The following is a 19,844-nucleotide window of genomic DNA, read 5'->3' on the forward strand; positions in this document are numbered from 1 at the left end:
ATATTTTTTTGAGCTACGAGCTGTGAGCTATGATTTTATTGGTGGACCCCAGTTTGCCCATGCTATGCAGCCACACTCCCTCTTCCACTTTATCATTTTCCTCTTTCACACACACTTCTCCACTCATCATCCCTACCTCTCTCACCACTCCTCTCTGCACCCTACTCACCTTCTTCTCAACCTTGAAGAATAAGAGAAACCATGGTGAACTCATGTCTCCTACACACACTTCCATTCCAAAATTGACCACCTAGTCTCATTTTTCCTCATCCATATTACCCATATCTATAAAAAAAAAAACACAAAATTCAGCCTCTTCTCTTGAAAGACAGCATCATGGTGATTGATTACTCATGTTCACTTACCTTGGCTTCCAAGGAAGTTCAAGAGTGGAGAAAAAACGTACCGTCAAAGCTAGCGGACCGTCAACAAGCGTCAAAATTGACCCTACTCAAGACACTTGGAGCATCAACATTATAAGAAATCCATGCTTTCTTACCTATTAAGAGTTTTTTCTTCCTTATTTGTATCCTACATGGATACTCCCATTGTAAATATCCAATTCCATTTGTAAATCAATAAAAATACTAACTCTACTAATTTACTAACACTAACCTACTATGAAAAGTCCTATCACCTCCACTTCTCTCCTCTCTCTCTTCTTCATCTATCCACACCAACTTCTTGATAATTCCAAGCAAAAGAAATTAGATAAGTGCTGAAAATATAACCCAACCATGGTTAGAGGAGTAACCCTAGCCTTCAAAATTGCTATAAAAGGAGGGTGTAGCTAGCACAAATGGGGAAGCCATAAGCAAGAGCACTATGCTATAGCTTGAGAATCCAAGCTCACCTCTCTAGAAGGAGCTCTTGAGTGGAAGCTCATTGTCTTATGCATATGCATGTGTTGTATTAGGGGTGACTAGCAAGGGAACTCTATGCCATTGTAAGAGAGAGTGATCATTCAATTGAGAGTAGGAAATCTATCATTTCTCCTACTAGTGTAAGCCCAACATTTGCTGAATCAAGGAGGGTGGATTTGGAGTAAGCTTGGATACTTTGTCTCTCTTCCAACGTAAAGTAATGGACAACAATGATGTGTAAGTGTCTTGGTGTTTTTTTTTAAAGTTCTTGATAGCTTGTCTCTGGGTGTTGTCATCAATTTAGCCATAAATCCCACATACTGTAAGAGGGCGACAGGGTGGAGAGGACTCCCCTGGCTTTAAGACAGTGATTGGGGTGGCTTTTCTTGTGATGTGTTGTGGTGTAATTTACTCAAGCTATGCTGAACAAATACTAATCTCACTTTCATTGGTCATGACAGATTTGTAAGAAGGTATTAGTGCAACAATCACCCCCTCCCCCTTCCCTCTTTTTCTTACATATATAATTGTGTTTGCTTGATCACTGTTGAACATTTCAAAGCACCCCGAGCACTATCTCTCTCTCTCTCTCTCTCTCTCTCTCTCTCTCTCTCTCTCTCTCTCTCTCTCTCTCTCTCTCTCTCTCTCTCTCTCTCTATGCGTCCTAGTTAGCATCCAAAACTAGGGTGTGCCCCAAATTTGTGTAGGGTTAGGTTGCGGGTTTTTGTGTGTGTTTGCTGTTTTTTCCAACCCCAACCCAATTGAGTAGCACGGGAGCCTAGAAAAGTTCTTAGAGGCCACTCTTCTTGTTGCCCGCCCTGGACCGCCCGCCTCAATACCTTGAATAGAGCGGTGGTTCTTGCAGATCCCTTAGCCCTCATGCGGCTTGATACCCATCTCGGTTTTGGTCCTGCCTCATTGTTGTTTACTATCGAAGCCATACCTGCAATGATGGATGGTTTGCTGGTTGGTTTTGGTTGTTGAATGCCTGTGGTCGGTCGAATGTGAGCTGGCATCATAATCTTCTGAAAAGGGATTTGTCGACTTACTTAGGGTGTAGGTAGCTCTTGGCACTTTGTCTGGGGCATATTTTCAAGCTCCTGGACCTATTGCTTTTTCTACCTCCTCTGCGAGAATACGTTGGTATTCTCGCTCGTATCTATTAACAAAAACTATACCCTTCCCCATAGCAGTTTCATAAGAGAATAAGTAAAGAACCTTGTCTTTGCTTAATTCGTTAAAGTATGGTTCTTTGCTACAAAAGTAAGCGACTATACCCTCACTCTCATGCTTGTAGATCCCCACGTTCTCATTATAAGTTGGAACCCTGATTGTTTTCTTATCATACATAAAAATATCTCCAAGCCGATCAATGTTTGGTGGCGGTTCTTGAGCTTCTGAAACCATTTTCCCTTTCGCCACATTATCTCCATATATGTTGTAATCTTCAGGGTTACTGACTATTAGATAGTGGTTCCCCTTTTCATCTCAGAATCTATCTCCATCATCATAGACTTGGATTATCTCCAATCTCTGAGCCGACGTCTCTTTGATACAAATGCACTTGCGTCCTCGATAGTCAGAATAGACTAGGGCTCCCCTCGAGTTTGTTCCCTCCAAGAAGATCACAGTGAGCTTGGAATCATTCAAAGGATTTAGGGAGGTGCTTCCTCCTGGCATTGGTCCATCATATGTGAAACCTCCTGGCTGTTGACTACCCATCATGAAGAAAGATTTTTCTGACAAAGTGTCAGTATCACTACCTTCCTCAATAATCGGTGCTAGTGGATCTAGCCTTGCCTAAATTATACTCTCCTCGGTGGACACTAAGCTACCTTAGTCACCTGCCACCTTCTGGTCTCTAAAAATGTATCATCTTGATCTTAAATTCATCAAACTTATCAATGCAATTTATCACAAATCCAACCACTCACCTGGCAAAGGGTCAATCTCCGCACAACTTCTTGCTTTGTTGCTGCTAAATATACATGTACACAAGAGTTTAATTTCAGCAAATCATTTATCTATAGTAATGATTGGTATAACTGGAGAGTTAATCTCAACCACTATTGTATTTTATATACTGCTGATGTTCTGGATTAGGTCTGCTATTCTGGAACTGTACTTCTCTCGAATGTTTGTCAATTTATGTGAAAAAGCCTGAATCCAGTCTTTGCTCCGTCAAATGGACAAACAAGGTCCAAATTCACTTCTGAAAGAAGTTCTGGAACCCTTGATCCAAATGGAATCTCACTGTCTAAGCCCAGTCAAATTTTCTCTTCACTAGGCCCCAATAAACATCCTACTCGTAGGATGTCTCCTACTTTGTTTTGCCTGGATTTTTGCACTATGGATTCCCCTTTATGTGCTGAGTCCACAACTGTTTTTTATTTTTTGATTTGGACACCTATAAGCTGGTCAATGGATCAGAAATCTATTCCGACAGCCTGTTGCTGATCTTGATCAATCTAATCAACTCCAATTTGGACCAAAATTGACTAGGAGGCTTACCTTTGGCTATACAACACCTTGCTATGTCCACAGTCAGTATCTGGCTTCAATTTATTGCTTTAGACATCTTACGCGTAGAATGTCTTTTTCATCAGAATGGCTTCAAATTCAAAACACAGGCTCCCCTTGAGTTGCTGATCACTTTGGTATGCTCAAAATAAGGTTTGGAGTGTAAAATCACACAAAAGACATCCTACGCGTAGGATGTCTTTTTGGCCTGTTTGACCCCAGACTTGACCCACAGCTTCCCCTTGATGTCAGCAACCCAGTGGTATGCTTAGATTTTGGTTTGGATTTCAAAAGTCCCCAATTTTAGTTGTTCTTGCTTTTTTCAGTCAAAAGTGCTAAAGTCTGCTTTGAACCCAATTTTCTCACCCAAATGAGGTGAAACCCCTCTCAGTCACTCAATATATCATGCAAGTCATGCTCATGCAGCCATCATATGGTTTTGGTCTTAAAATAATGCTTTGGTACAATTTGGGTAGGATGTCTGGCAATTTCAGTCTACCTGGCCTTATCCTGTCAAGATATGGTCAAATTTCCACTTTCCAGTTGAAATTATGGTAAACCCCACCTTCTGAACACACTGGTCAACTTAAAATCCCAAAATTCCCACCAGATTAGCCTGTAGACATCCTACGCGTAAGATGTCTCCTGGCTTGAAATTATTTTTTTTCCTGACAGAAATACACCTGATGCTCTGCAGCTCTATCAAAAACAGTCACAGTAACTTTTAGACTTCACTTAGGCTTTCAAACACACTTTTGCGTCTTTTTGCGTCTTTTACATACTTGTGATGAATTTACCAAGCAAGTATACATGCATGAAGTGCTCTAGATCCTGAATCATGATGTCCTACTTACTCTACTCCTACTCATCATGTGAAATGGTGATAATGGTGTTTTGGTTGCTTTCTGGCCTCTCCGGACCCTCAAGCTCTCCTTTCACCGCTTCTACCACTCCAACTCCTACTCAAGAACTCAACTAATACCTAAAACTATCTTAATCTACCTAAATCTACCTAAGTCAAAGGATCTAGGCCAGACACACGCTTCCTAGACTCCCTCTAAGACCTAGAGAGTCCTCCACCCTCTGATCCTATCTAAATGTAAAACGAAACTCTCGGCAAGCCAAAAATCCCTATCCTCAAGGACTAGTTTCGGTCGCCTACCTAAGGTTTTCGTCCCCGGCAGCCACACCAATGTTGGACAGATACGCCACGACGGGACGTCAGCACAGCGAGAACTCACCTAACAAGATTTGTCAGCTAAGGACGAAGCTCGACCCGTAGTCGTGTGGAAGCAATCATAAGGTATCAACCTACACTCGACCGACTCCTAACTAATTCCTACAGAGGTCTCTACCAATTGTCAAAGTCACAGCCTTCAAGAGTGCATAAGAGGAAACTTCCTACAATGCTTTCTAGAGCCGAACACCCATCAAACAATCCCGAAACACCACAGAACTTTAAGGAGACCCTATTAACACCAATAGGTCATTCTCCCTAAGGTCTATGAACCAAAATCCCAATCCAAAACACTCGGTGAAAAATCACGTAGGATGTCTGGCCGAAATTTGCAAGTCTTCGTTTCCAAAATCTAAAGTGCCTAATGTGTAGCTCTACTCAATGTGAACGCGTGGATATGCTGCAATGCAAAATCGGACAACGTATGCTCACCAAACCACCAGATGAAGCTCGTAGAAGGAGCTCGCAAAATCGGACCGTGCGCGTGCAATGTAGGTATCGGCGCGTAGCTCTGGTCGGGGGCAATACGCTGCACTTCTTTGCACTCGAATCCGACCACCGGTGCACACGTAGCGTCAAGGTGAAGCTCACACTCTCTCTCGTACACAGTACGCTCACTCACAGACTTCAAAACTTCTTTTAAAAAATGACAAAAGGTTTTTCATTAAGGTCAAAAAGTGGTATATATACCTTACAATTCTCAAACCCTAAAGTTCTAAATCAACCATCTACTCCATCTAACTATCAAAACTGGGATACAATCTGAAAACTTCTGTAAGTCCCAATATTTACAAGGTGAAAAATAAGATTTCCTCAATAAATGAATAATTACAAAAAATGATAATCTTCCGAGTAGTCAGTTTCCGTGGGGTGTGTCCAGCTTCTAACAAAGAGATTCAATATTTAGGTCACATTATCTCTAAAGATGGCACCCGTATGGATCCAACAAAGTTAGAGGTAATAAGGATGGCCTAATCCAAGGAATCTATAGTAGATACAAAGCTTTATAGGTATATGTGCATACTATACATGCTTCACAGAAACATTCTCGCTAATAGCAGGCCCATTACATGACTTAACAAAAAAGAACGTTAAGTATTCATGGACTGCAAAAGTGCAAGAAGCTTTTGAGAAGCTTAAGGAGAAGCTTATCTTTCAACTTGTGCTCACACTACTAGATCTCTTAAAGTGATTTGAGGTCCAATGTGATGTTTGTGGTGATTGCCTTTGAGCATTCTTGCTTCAAGAAGGGCATGCCATAGCATATGAGAGCCGAAGGCTCAATACCAATGAACGGGTCTTGGGCATATACGAAAAAGAGCTTTTAGTTGTTTTACATGTCCTAGACACATGGAAGCATTATCTATTGTGGACTCCATTTATTTTGCAAACGGACCACCAAAGTCTCAAGTATCATTACAAGAGGTACTTCACATTAGCGCCGCTCACATTGCGACGCTCAAAAGTGAAAATCCACGGTGTCGTTATAAGCGTCGCTATTTTCTTTGTTACATAGCGACACCTATAGTGATGCTCATAGTGATGCCGACAAGGGGTCAAAAATAAACCAAGAGCGCCAAAAACTCGGATCTCAGATCTGAGTTTTGACGCTCAAGCGAAAGAGATGAACCCGTGCTCTCCCTCTCTCTATCTTTCTTCCCCACACACACACACACACACACACACACACACACACACACACACCAGGAGAGGAAGGAGAGTCAAGTATGCACCTTCCCTCTCCTCTCTGTCATGTTCCTTTCCTCTCTTTCTCTCTCTCTCCCTCTCTCTCTTTCTCTCTCTCACACACACACACACATTGTGTCTTTGAAAGAGCGAGAGAGAGAGAGAGAGTGTGTGTGTGTGTGTGTGTGTGTGTGTGTGAGAGAGAGAGAGTATAAATATGCATAAACAAAAGACACATTTATGCATACATGCATAAACAAAGAATGCATACACACATACATTGAGAGAGGAAAAGAGAGAGAGAGATACAGAGAGAGAGAGAAAGAGATAAAGTAAAGAGAGAATGAGAGAGAGAGAGAGGAGAAAACAAAGAGAAAGAGAAAGAGAGAGAGAGAGAGAGAGAGAGGGAGAGAGAGAGAGAGAGAAAAGCAAAGAGAGAGAGAGGGGGGGAGAAGACGAAAAGAGAGAGGTAAGGGGAGAAAACAAAGAGAGAGAGAGAGAGAGAGTAGAGAAAATATGAAATGAAATGTTATATTAAGATTTAGAGTTAGGTTAGATTTAAAATTACATTTAATTTAAATTAGGTTAGATTAAGATCTAACATTAACTTAGATTACATTTAACTTATATTTAAAATTTATGCTAAATTTAAAATTAGGTTAGACTTAAGATTAGGTTAGATTACATTTAGATTTATGTTTATGTTGAGTTTAAGATTATGCTAGATTTAGATTTACGTTAGATTTAACATTAGGGAAAGATTTAAGATTAGCTAGGTAAAACTTAAGTTAAACTACATTTAGGGTTAGGATTTAAGATTGCATTAGATTTAGGTTTATGTTGAGTTTAAGATTATTTTAGATTTAGATTTAAGATTAGATTAGATTTAGATTTAAGTTAGATTACATTTAGGTTTATGTTAGATTTAAGATTGGATTAGATTTAGGTTTATGTTGAGTTTAAGATTAGATTAGATCTAAATTTATGTTCAATTTAAGATTATATTATATTAAATTAGATTTAGGTTAGATTTTAGGGCATGTCAATGAAGGCTTTGCCCAAAGATCAAACACTAGTTACATAACAATATGTATATTCCAATCAGAATCCGACACCTATTAACTCACCCACTAACCATGTTCGATTAGCTCAGAATCACCATGTGTTCAATTAGGTTAGATTTAAGATTAGATTTTGGATTTTACATTAAAGTCTACCTTCGGGGTTACAGAAAAAATTAGAGTTAGGCGAACAGTGATCCCTCTCTTCCTCTCTACGGATGCGACCTTAAGTTGGAAAGCTTTCAACGACATGATACTCAGATTGGAGGCCAACATGTAATGTGCTAAGTAATCCCTCGAACAAAGATCTACTATGAAGAGATGTTAAGATGATGTGAATTGCTACAGCTAGAGAAGAGGCAAAGGGGTTTTGTCCACTACATGCACTATCATGTAGACGTGGGTGTGTAGATTTCTCGTACCCACAAATATTGGCATTGAACAATAAAGATGAGATTATAAGCCGGTGGTTTAACACAAACATAAGTCAACTTCGATCAATGAAAATCAATTTCAATGATGAAATGCAAGCTCCGTGCACCTCTATATAGAGGTGTGTGGGGATCAGACATGACTAGAGAATGTGAGGTAGTTTATAGTGTGAACAAAGAGAGAGAGAGAGAGAGAGAGAGAGAGAGAGAGAGAGGGAGAGAGAGAGAAAGAGAGAGGGAGAGAGAGAGAGAGAGAGAGAGAGAGAGATAAAAGACGGAGGATGTTAAAAGAAGATTGAATTTATGTCCAAGTTATAAGGCTTTTACATTCATTATGAGTAGTGATGAGGATGTGGGCCCATCCAACCGAAACTATCTCTCAACAAGGATCTTATGTCCTTGTAATCAATGCAAACATGTTGTGCAATGGACAAGACGCGTTTCTTTGCAACACATTCGCAGATTTGGCGAGTTTGATCCATCTATTATAGATCGAGTTGTTGCCAATTATAACTCGTCGGACTCTAACGCTGGCCAACAGGTAGAAATCTTGCAACCCAATAGACGTGTTCGTCGCAGACGCTTTGGTCAGCAGCAAACTGTTCGTAGAGGAGAGTCTGATTTCCTCGAGGTGGATTCAACTAAAAAATGGACCGACCTAAGAGAAACTTTCGTACTACCCGAGCATTGTGGACAAGTAAGTATGTAAATAGTTACCATCCAATTTTAGAAGTTATGTGCTTGGAAGCTCTCATGTAAGTTATGTGGCTCTGGCAAGTGATATTTCATCCTACAAAGTATGCATCAAACTGGTGGTACGTCATAGAGGTAGCCCCTCGTAATGCACGGACGTATGAGGACTACCATGTACCAATCACAACGGCATCAATGGAGGAGATCGGAGAAGATGCTCAGTCAGAAGCGGCTGAGGTGGTGCCAGACGAGCATCAAGCTGCTACTCTCTATGGGGTGTATGCAGAGGATCTACAAAATCAAACAGAGGAAATTTGCCTAAACGGAGAGCTCTATATAGACATAGGGAGTTATGCTGAGCTATGCGAGGATGAGAGAGAGACCTCTTAAAGCCATAAACATTGTATTTGAACAATTTTGCTCCGTTTTATAATATATATTGTATTCACGTAGCTTTTTGTCCATTCCTTTCTATATGCTATACTTGAGAAATTTAAATTGTGTTTAATCATCATTGCTTCCACTCCAGGTATGTTGCAGGTATGTTCTCACAAGCAGGAACACTCCTCAGTGTGTCGTGAAAGTCAGATACGCCAACGCAGCACTGCGCTCCAAGTGCGATGGAGACTGAGGCTGCAATTGCGAAGGAGGTGATCCATCTCTCCTCATATATGCTGCATCTATGAGCAGGGACGGATCACCTCTTTCGCGATTGCAGCCTCAGTCTCTATCGCAGTACGAGTTTCATCATTTGACAAGATACGTAGAATGCACACGGGAGACAAATTCACATGAACTTCAAAGGAATCTCTCTACACAGGAATCCCTCCCCCTTTATGAGTCCTCTCTCTCTCTCTCTCTCTCTCTCTCTCTCTCTCTCTCTCTCTCTCTCCACAAGAATCCCTCTCCCTATTATCTATAGTATAGATTATAGCTTGTCCATGTTTTCTTCTCCTTTCAATATTAAGATTAAATGTTCGTGTGTTTAATGCAGGTATGGATGATGATGAGTTTCTTTCTTCTTTGTCACCCCAACAGAGGAGGTGGTACGAGGAGCGTCATCGCTCTGGAGAACCATCACGTTGTCCTACTCCTTCAGTGTATCCCTCTGTTTTGGAGCATTCAGCATGCTTTGAAGCTTCAGTGTCGACGAGGGGATCTCACACTCGACTAGGCACCGACACTCTAGTGGTGACGGCGGAAGTTGCTGTGGGGAAGCCACCGTTGATACCTCGACACCGCCTCATGTTTGACGAGGCTCCTTACCTTCCCCTTCTTTGCGTGCCCTCACACCAACCGTGGCATCGCCATCTACACCAGGTTTTGCATGCTCCTCGCTTTGGGACCCAGACTCTAGTCGAGACACCTGACGTCCGTACCCCCATCGAGACGCCGCTAGAGACCCCTTCCGAGCCACGCAGGTTAATGCGTCACAAGCGAGAGGGCTTGCCATACTCGATCGACATCAGTGATGGCATCATCTTGGATGACGAAGGCAAGAAGGTGATCTCGCGCGGTCTTTGTCAAGTCGGGATGAGCGCTTCAATGAAGACCTGATGAAGGTTCAAATGTGCAAATACTGCAAGCACAAGCATTTTGAAGTACAAAAATCAATAAAGCATGGGTGGAACAGACCAGATTGGCTGGCCAAAGAAGATTGGAAGAATGCGAAGCGAGCAGCGTGCGAGAATCCTGACAAGTGAAAGCAACAAAAGGAGGCAGCCAAAGCACGAGTAGAGGCAGGGAGCTCGCACCACTTGGGGAGCGGCGGGTGGACATCATTTGAGGCCGATTTTGTAAATGTTTTTGCATTGCTGTTTAGGTTTGGTAGTTACGTCTATTTGTACTTTTAAATTCTAACATAATGGATTCTTTGTATGTTGTGAACAGTGGTCGATGACAGGACATGACCCCACATCGTACGAGCGCAAGTACACAGGCAAAAATGGCTTAAACGCCCTGATGGACATTCTGAGTTCTCGTGGCAGCATGGTTAGTATTTCACTTTACTCTTTTACATTTGTTATATTTTAATGATAAGCTAAGAAAATAGATTGTTTTGTAAATTATATGTTTATACTTACAGAAAGTCTTATTATTTTTTTCTGCAGAATCCGACAGATATGCCACTTGGACGCGATGAGACTTATGATTAGATGATGTCAGTCTAGCCATAGCCAGATAGCATTAGTTTCCTTTTGTCATAGCATGTATAATGAGATGACGTGTATACGTCTTTTTGTAACTATTGGAAAATCATGTATTTTCTCAACAATGACAATGGTGTTGTAACTATTACATTTGCAAAGCTTAACAATCAAGCGATTTTGCCTATGATGTGTACAATTGTCATTGATTTACTTTTGCCAATTTACTTTTGTCAGTTTTGTATCTTTATTCTGCAAACAATACTATGCATGATTGAGTTAATGGTTATATTGTCTTATAGGTGACTACTTTGGGTCTATACCTTGCACTTTCTTTCAAAGGTGAATCTGGGCTTATCTTGGATTCATTTAGGTTTACTCTATTATTGAAACATTCAATATGATTGATGGGTGGCAAGGCCTTCAATGCCCTGCCACCCAAATTTTTTTACTCTCGAGCTTTGCTAAAAGCGTCGCTATATAAGGCTCTGCAACGTCGCTATAGGAAGCCTGTAACCGTCACTATCTACGTTGCTATATAGCGACGCATATAGCAACGTTCCCGTAGTGATGCTATTAGCGACGGTCTAGCGACGTCGGGGAGTATAAAAACCCAATGTATTTTCGTCGCTAAAAACGTCACAAGTGCACACAACCTCTTGTAGTGTATTTCATGACACAAACCAAGCTTTCTGGCAAACAAATGAGGCGGGAAAATTTTCTTTTGCAATTTAATTTTCATATTTCTCACATTGTGGCAAGCACAATCAAGTGGCCGATGCACTTTCACAATAGCCAAGGGTAAATGTGGTGTCAATATAACCTCACAATGATCTATCTTTTGTGATAGATGAGTATGCTATTGACCGATACTTTAATTATGTAATTACAGCCTTTGCATTAGGGAAGAAAGAAGAACCATTCACCTTGGAGCATGATTATCTTCTAAATGGAAATAGGTTATGTGTTACCCACTCCCTTCGTGAGAAAGTCATGTACGAATCCCATGCTCCTCCCTATGGGAGGCATAGAGGCATTCAACCTACTCCTCGAGGAGGAGAGACGTACTTCTATTGGCCTACCATGAAAATGGACATACAAGAGTATGTTTCAAAATGCATAGTATGCCAAAAGTTGAAATTTGACCGAGGGAAGCAACTTGGATTGTTTCAGTCAATAGGCTTAGCAAGGAAACACACTCTATGCTTGTCAAAACGACTATTAAGGCACATCAAACAGTTCCCCTCTTTAGATCTCAAATTTTCAAGTATCATGGCTTGCCAACATCCATAGTGTCGGACATAGATCCTAAAATAACCAGTAATTTTTGGAAGGGTCTCTTTGAGAATCTAGGAAGTAGATTAAATTTCTCTTTCGGCCTATCATCCACAAACGGATGACCAAAGTGAAATAACTAATCTAATGATTCTTCACTCTACTAAAAGCCTACATCATGGAAGTAGATCAACGTTCTCAATGAGAGAAGTACCTACCTCTTATAGCGTACGTGTACAATGACATTGTACATACTTCTATGGGGAAATCACATTTTGAGGTTAAAGAGCGAAGATCCAAAAGTCCCTTACTACTTAAAGTACATGGGAAGATCTTCGTTGTTGCTGATGAATATAGTCAAGACTCAAAAAAATATTTTCCAAAGATTAAAGAGGTTATATTCATCTCACAGCAAAGACAGAAAGGGTTGCTTCTAATAAGCACAGAAGATCCTTAGCCTTTAAGGAAAATGATTGGGTCTTGCTAAAGTTTCTCAAGGCTCGTCTAAGGCATACTATGGGCAAGTATCCTACGAGCCACCAAGAGTATTATGCTAAACTAGCAAAAAGATACTATGGTCCTTTTTACATTCTTAAGCCAATCAATGAGATGGATTATCAATTAAAGTTTCCCAACCATTGGCTCATGCATAATGTTTTCCATGGGAGCCTACTTAAGCCTTACCAAGGAGCACCACCAAAAGAAACAATAGTTGCAGACCCTCCAAAAATCAGCAAAAATCAAAGATCAAGAAGAAGTACTTCAATCTGAGTCCATCCTATGACATGAAGACAAGGTATTAAGAAACGGTAAGATTATCCGATGATATCTTATTAAGTTTAAGAATCATCATTTTAAAGATGCTAGATGGATACAAGGAACCTAGCTTAAGGATACTATGAACCTTGTCAATGTTTACAATGATGCCTTAGAGTAAGCATTTTAAATTAACAATGTTTTTGTCTTATAAGACTTGTTCTCTCTTTATTGTGCATAAATTTAAGTAGTATGCATGGTTAGAATCATGTTTGTGTTGATGATGTCTCTCAAACACCAAGTAAAATTTGTCACTCTACTTTGGAACTATGATATGGACTAAAGAGCAGACATGGTTGCGGCAGCTATGTCTCCCAAGCACCGAATGGTTAGTCATCCATCTTGGAATGATGTCATAAGGTAAAAAGGGATCCGGTACCCGCTAAGAAACATCGACTAATGACTAAGGCTTTATCTCTTCTACCTCATAGTCGAGGACGACTATGATTTCAAGAGAGGGGTAATGTCATAAAATCTATTATCTAACCAACCCAAATGATTTTCTCATATTAAACTGATCATTTAATGTGGGAGAATAAACACAGGCATTACAGTGGTGGAACATCATATTAAGCTGAAGGAAGGGGTAAAACCAGTTGTGCAAAAGCTACGACGACTGGGGGTCATACAAGAAAAGGCACTCTTGGCCGAGGTAAGGAAACTACTGGAGGCGGGATTCATCTATCCTGTAGAAAACTCAGAATGGGTGTCACTCGTAGTGGTGACACCTAAAAAGAATGGTAAGTGGAGGGTCTGTGTTGACTACAAACCACTAAATGCAGCTACAAAGAGAGACCACTTTCCTCTCCCTTTCTTGGATGAAATTTTGAATGAAGTAGCGGGTTTTGAATGCTATACCGTCTGTGATGGTTATTATGGATACTTTCAAATACGCATAGCCTTGGAAGATCAGCTAAACCACTTTTATCACGCCATGGGGTTGTTTTGCATACAGGGTTATGCCATTTGGTCTCACAAATACACCTGCCACATTCCAAAGATATGTCACATATGTTTTTCAACCGTTCTTTGGAACATCCATAAGAGTGTTCATTGATGATTTTTGTATATATAGCTCCTGTATTTCACATTTAGAAAAGGTAACTGAAGGTTTGGCCAGGTTGCAGAGCCTAGGTGGGCAATTAAATGTGGATAAATGCCACATTGGGGAGAGTAAAGTCATTCTACTAGGCCATGAAATTTCAGCAAAAGGTATCAACGCCGACCCAAGTAAGGTGTCCGCACTCATAGCCCTACCTTCACCAACGACCACACGTTGTCAAGAAATTTGCGGTCTTGCCAGGAAAGCACCGGGCTTATGGCTGTGAGAGTTTGTGAGAGAACTCGACAAAAACTATATGAAGGAGTTAAACCATAGATGCCATGAAGACTAGGGTTTGGAAAGAAGTGCAATCAAAGAAGACTCACCCTTTCTCTCTTGCACTCACACACACACAAAGAAAGAACGCAAAAGGGAATGTCAAAACAATACGAAGATGAAAACATCAAGGCTATGGTCATATCGTATCATGGGTAATATGAAGGGGTTAATGGATGAGTTAATGGCATTCAATCTTGGCTGACCAAATAGGCTACGAATTGTTCTTTGGAATTGTAGTTTTGTGCTTACCATAATATATATATTTTGTCTAGTGATTGGGATTAATTGTGTGTACAAATCCTCTTGGTTCATAGCAAGATAACTACGCTTACGTCAAAAGAAAAGTTATAGTCTATGAGAGGTAGTATGATGGGATCCGGTGATAGAAGTATTTCATTGAGCCTTTCAGGGCCGAAGAGAAACACTATACGTTGTTGAAAGTGTATTTTACGGCTAATCCATACGTTAATTCTAATAGATTGTACAGAGTGAAAGCGATAGAAATGATCATCATGTGGGTTATTCATCTAGGATAGTATGTGAGAAATGTAGATATGAGAGAAGTGAAGAGATGAGAAGTTTCCCTCCCAAGCCCTATTCTTGCCCGTAGGCAATAAGGATACTGCGGGGAGAGATGTACCTGTAGCAAAGAAGTTTTGGTCAATCTTTACATCACCTATTGTTACCTTCACACCTGGACATGCTGCATACAATTCACCGGATGAATTGTTTGCCACTTTTACCATCCAGCCATGATCTGTGTCCATCGGCCATTTGCACTTGTATTTGTTGTGTCCACCCAGCTTTTTCCTTTTTGATCTTTGTCAGCCCAACTTGAGTATCTTGAAGCTCTTTTTTCAATTTATCCACTTCTCACCTGGAAGTGGATGCTTGGACTTTCATCATCTGTCCTATAGAATTAACAATGGTGTTTGAGCTAGATTGAATCACCACGGTTCACCCTTGTGTGATGGTATCTAGATCAGTTTGGTATGATTCATACACCATCATTGGGAAAGCATCATGCAATGCAACATGATCTGTCGTGGAATTTGTCCCAGACTCCTTGGCAGTACTTTATTCCAATCCTGTGAAAGAATCAGAGTTACCTCGCTTATTTCCAACACTTTATCCTCCACACACTGAAGCAACAAAGCAACAACGATATGCCATGATAGTGGATGGGTTCAAGGAATGGTACAAGGATGCAACCACTGAATGGATGGCCCAGAATCCGGTTTTGTAAGGAGCTCTGAAGGCAATGAGCTCATTGAAGATCTTCAAAATTATCAGCTAAGGATGGGGTAGTGGAAGGTGTAGCTCAGTCACTTCATAAAAAATACAAAAAAACTTCTTTAGCTAACAGTAGAAGCATCGAAGATCCCTGAGAAGGACGTGGACAACAAGGCAGCCTTTGAACCCTAGTTCAGACAGGTGGCTAAAATTCTATTTGAAGCTCGCATCAAGTGCAACCAATCATTACCTCAAGGGTGGATGACCCTAATACCAAGACATGGAATCTACTAACACCTTTTGAAGTGGAAATGAAGACATCTCGAAAAGAGCAGTTGGAGCTGCAGAGACCGTGTTGAGGATAATTCACAAGGACCACGTTGCTCAAAGTGCTCTTGAACCCTTCAAGGTTCTTCATAGACCTCATAAAAAGAAGGTAGATGGACAGATACTGAGTAAAACCAGAAGGCTACTGGAAATTTTGGTATTTATAACAAAATTCAAGAAAGGGAGGATAAATGTAGATGGCAGGAATAGTCTCTAGCAAATGGCTAGTGGATGGCGCAACTAGAAGCTTTCAAAAACAGTAACCCAGAGACAATTACCATGGTAATTGACACAATACATAGTTAGTCAGACACCAATCCAAGGACTATAAATATGACCCACTACTGATTTTGGAGACTTGACGTACCTGACCGAATACTTGATACTTGAGAACCTAGGGTATAGATCCAATCCCTAACCCCAAGCCCTTATTTATATCTTGAGCCATTGGGTTGATGTAATTTGTACTCTCATTAAGTTGAACACCACTTATTCAATACTAATTCCAATTGTACTCTTGTATGATCTTCCAATGTCTTTCATATTTCCAATTCAAGTTCTGCCTTTCAGTATATTGAATACTAATTTGAAGTTTTTAGTTTGAACTAAACTAACTCAGACTACCAACCTAGAATAGCCACCTGAACACATTCAGCTCACTCCAGAACTCTTGGAACTTGGAGGGCCTAAGCATGGCTAATAGGACAAGGATAGGACCAAGAAGGGAACACAACCTAGGCATGCAAGTCAAGGGGTCTCCTAAAGGTAGTCTAGGAAGCCCATGAGAGGGGTATGGTTGGGTGGAGAAAGACATGTGTTAGTCCATGGTCCTTACAATGATATCAAATCTTGGATGTCTGTGTGTGTGTGTGTAAGTAGAGGGTGGTGTGTGTGTGTGTGTGTGTGTGTGTGTGTGTGTGTGTAAGTAGAGGGTGGTGCGGGGTTTGTAGCCTATGCATGGAGCACGCAAGGACCGCATGAATGCATAAGAGAATCCACGAGGGTTCCATGAAGAAGGAAAGGTGACATGCAAAGTGCATGCAAACAATTGGTGGTCAAGGAAGCTCTGCAAGAATGACGGTCATAGGAAATATTCTTAAGCACACACATAAATTGCAAGCAGACCACCAATTTGGACAAGGAGGAGCTCACTAAGGTTGCCTTGGCAAGGGGAGGAGATCCCGCTTACGTAGCAACTTGAGTCGAAGCCCACACACTCAGTTAGCTCTTCTTCTTCTCTCCCATTCTGATATGTGCACTACCCACCGTGCTTGCTTGCTTCCAATACAAACTATTTTGAACAATTAAGCACCCAAGGGTGCTAAGGCCACCACAAAAGGGGACACTCCCACCAAGAAACTACCCAAGGGTCAAAAGGCTTTGAAGGTTGAAGGGCCACCAAGCTAGTATGGTCCAATCAACAAGCATACAAGGTTTTGTTGGTTTTGCAAGGTTTTAGGATTACCTCGTGGAGGTCTTGAAAGCAAAGCCAAAGGGTTTTGGACAAGGGACTTATCCCATGGTTGAGGATTCCATAGCTTGACAAAGCTATTGAAAGCAGGAAATTGAGGCAACGAGGGTTGTCAGATGACCTCAAGAAGCTTCCCACGATGTTAAACATTGAAATTCCACATTTTAAGTCTAACATTTTCTACAAGGCATGGCGTTTGTGTGAACCTTTTGCAAAACCATGGGAGGCAAGTCAAGCAAGGAAGACCTTTCAGTAAAGCAAGGCTTTGACAATTCCGTCATTCGACAAGCAGTAAATTGAGAAGAGTGAGTAATAACTTTTGCTCAACTAGAGCATCTTGCTTGAGGTAGGCTCTACTATTAGTTTGAGGTCCCGACCTTTTGGTCATAGGAAGAGTCTCTTAAGAGGATGTTTGATTAAATCATTCTGTTCAGATTTTGCTACAAGCAATATGTTCCACATATGAGTAGCAAATCTAGTAAGTAACAAAGTGGATTAGTTGATTTGATGTAGGTTTAGAAGAGGAAAACACTAATATTCTTAAAAGATTTTTTCTCATGTTTTTAAGGATGAAAACTGGAGTAACTAGGACTGAGGGGGGCACAAGCTTGGCATGCAAGTGAAGGGGTCTTCTAAAGGTAGGCCATGAAGCCTTCAAGAGAGGTAGGGTTGGGTGGAGAAAGGCATGCGTTAGTCCTTGGTCCTTACAATGGCATTCTCATAGCTGCATAGTGTAGTCAACAAGAGGTTGCGTAGGGTATGGAGTCTACGTGATATGAAGAGATAACCCGGTACCACTTGACATTGTTGGTTAAAAGAGACATTTTGATGATGTGGGTTCAAATATTCTCTTAGAGAAACTCTAACAGGTTCCTCCATCTTTTTAAAGGATGTGATTTGGGGAGGCATGGGGCTCCCTTTTGGTTCCTAGAGGGCTATCTACAATCACATCTAGAGGGCCTATGTTGTAGCCTCTTAGTTAGGGGATGTGATGTGGGGAGGCATGGGGCTCACATTTTGGTTCTTAGAGGGCCCTCCACAAGCGCATATGGAGGGTCTATGTTGGAGCCTCTCATAACGAGGGATTTAGACGGAGCGATGGCCACAAGAGGGTAGATTCGAAGCAACCCCCCCCCCCCCCCCCCCCCCCCCCCCCCCTTTTTGCCTGTTGGTGGGAGTAGCGAGCGAGAGACTTTAGGATATGCTCATGGTAAAGATCATGTCCAAGCCCATTGGTTTGCACGTATGTTTGTCGCTGCCCGTTTTTGTGGACACCAAGGTAAAGGACACTGTTAGAAAAAAACTGGGGTCCAATGTATTTTGAGCTTGAATTCAAGAAAACCGGGCATAAGTTTTAGTGTCGTTACAGGAAAAAGCTTCAAATGTGACCTAAAAATGGGGAGAATTTCAAGTTTGCCCTTATTTTCACCGGATGGTTTTTTCTATCCCTGGAGCTTACTAAACGATTTTTGCCACAGAAGTCAACCCACAACATGTCCAGATATCACGTGCTCAGGGTGACACGTCGCAGAGCGCGTATGGGAAATTTCCACGTGGAATCCAAAGACATTCTATAAGCGCGTACCGAGAGAGAGAAACGCAACAGAGGGGGAGGCCGACAGAGATCAACAGATTAACAGACAGAGAGAGAGCCGAGCTTCCAAGCAGAGAGAGAGACAGAGAGAGAGAGAGAGAGAGCCGAGCTTCCAAGCAGAGACCAAGAGAGCGGGAGAGAGTGTCTGTGAGTCATGTTTCTGTTCTTTTTGTGCGACCAGAAACGGCGCGTAAAGAGTGCGAAGCCAGCAGGCGGGGCATGTGGTCGATGCGGAGGACCTGCCAGTAGTGTCAAGGTGAAGGACACATGCCGCTTCTGCTTCATTCCTCTCTGCTGCCGCACCCATCGCACGACTGTGTGCTCTCGCTGCGGCGCTCGTCTTCGATGAATATTAAGCCAGTCATGGCTTGGATGTCCTGCTACAGGGTTGCCACACAGATTTGTAAGTCTATTACTCTATCATTTGACATGCACAACAATATATGTCATCCGGCAAGCCATTCATTCCTCTGTAAATGTTGTAGATAATTTTGTATAAGTTTCAACACTTTTTCTTACTCTTGTAAGGATGGTCACTAGAAGATTTAGAATTTGGTTCATGTAGGAAAATGGAGTCTTTTTCAGTGTGTTTCATAGAATCCGTAACATCATGAGCTTCTGTTGGAGAGGCACCGCATATCTAGCTAGGTACGATTGGAGGTAAGGAACCACCGGCCCACATCATGAGCTTTTGTTCGAGAGGCATCGCATACCTAGCTAGGTACGATTGGGGGTAGGGGACCACCGGCCCTATCATACCTAGATAGGTACGATTGGGGACGGGGAACCATCGGGCCGGTGGTCCCTGCCCCCAATCGTACCCAACTAGGTATGTGATGCCTCCCTCACAAAAGCTCATGATGTTGAGAGTCACAATGTGGGAATTATTGTGAGAATTTGTCTAAAACTTATTGTGGGTATATCCATGGTCCTCCTTTAGAGTATACACGGACACACTTCCAAGGGAAAACGTATCTCTTGTCACTAGAAGGACAATTTTGAGGGAGACAATCAGCTCGTATTGCAAGGTTGAAACAAATACTAAATTTGGAACCAAAGGTTCTCATTCGTCTAGCCTAGAGTTCGAACCCTCGTGGTGCGTGTGCCCC

General features: G+C 41.6%; 1 protein-coding gene across 1 annotated transcript; it reads left to right on the forward strand.

Annotated features, from left to right (window-relative positions):
• Positions 1-18,740: 18,740 nt before the first annotated feature.
• Positions 18,741-19,257, forward strand: LOC147447995 (uncharacterized). Its single transcript, XM_086523895.1, has one exon. The coding sequence runs from the start codon at positions 18,890-18,892 to the stop codon at positions 19,082-19,084; it is 195 nt and encodes a 64-aa protein (XP_086380021.1). The 5' UTR covers positions 18,741-18,889; the 3' UTR covers positions 19,085-19,257.
• The last annotated feature ends 587 nt before the right edge of the window (positions 19,258-19,844 follow it).

The sequence above is a fragment of the Adiantum capillus-veneris genome, chromosome 11 (assembly GCF_014529385.1).
Source record: "Adiantum capillus-veneris isolate H3 chromosome 11, ASM1452938v2, whole genome shotgun sequence".
NCBI classification, from domain to species: domain Eukaryota; kingdom Viridiplantae; phylum Streptophyta; class Polypodiopsida; order Polypodiales; family Pteridaceae; genus Adiantum; species Adiantum capillus-veneris.

Bases quoted from the DNA above. Each gene is read 5' to 3' on its own strand.
- LOC147447995 (XM_086523895.1), top strand. From the start codon at position 18,890: ATGTTTCTGTTCTTTTTGTGCGACCAGAAACGGCGCGTAAAGAGTGCG.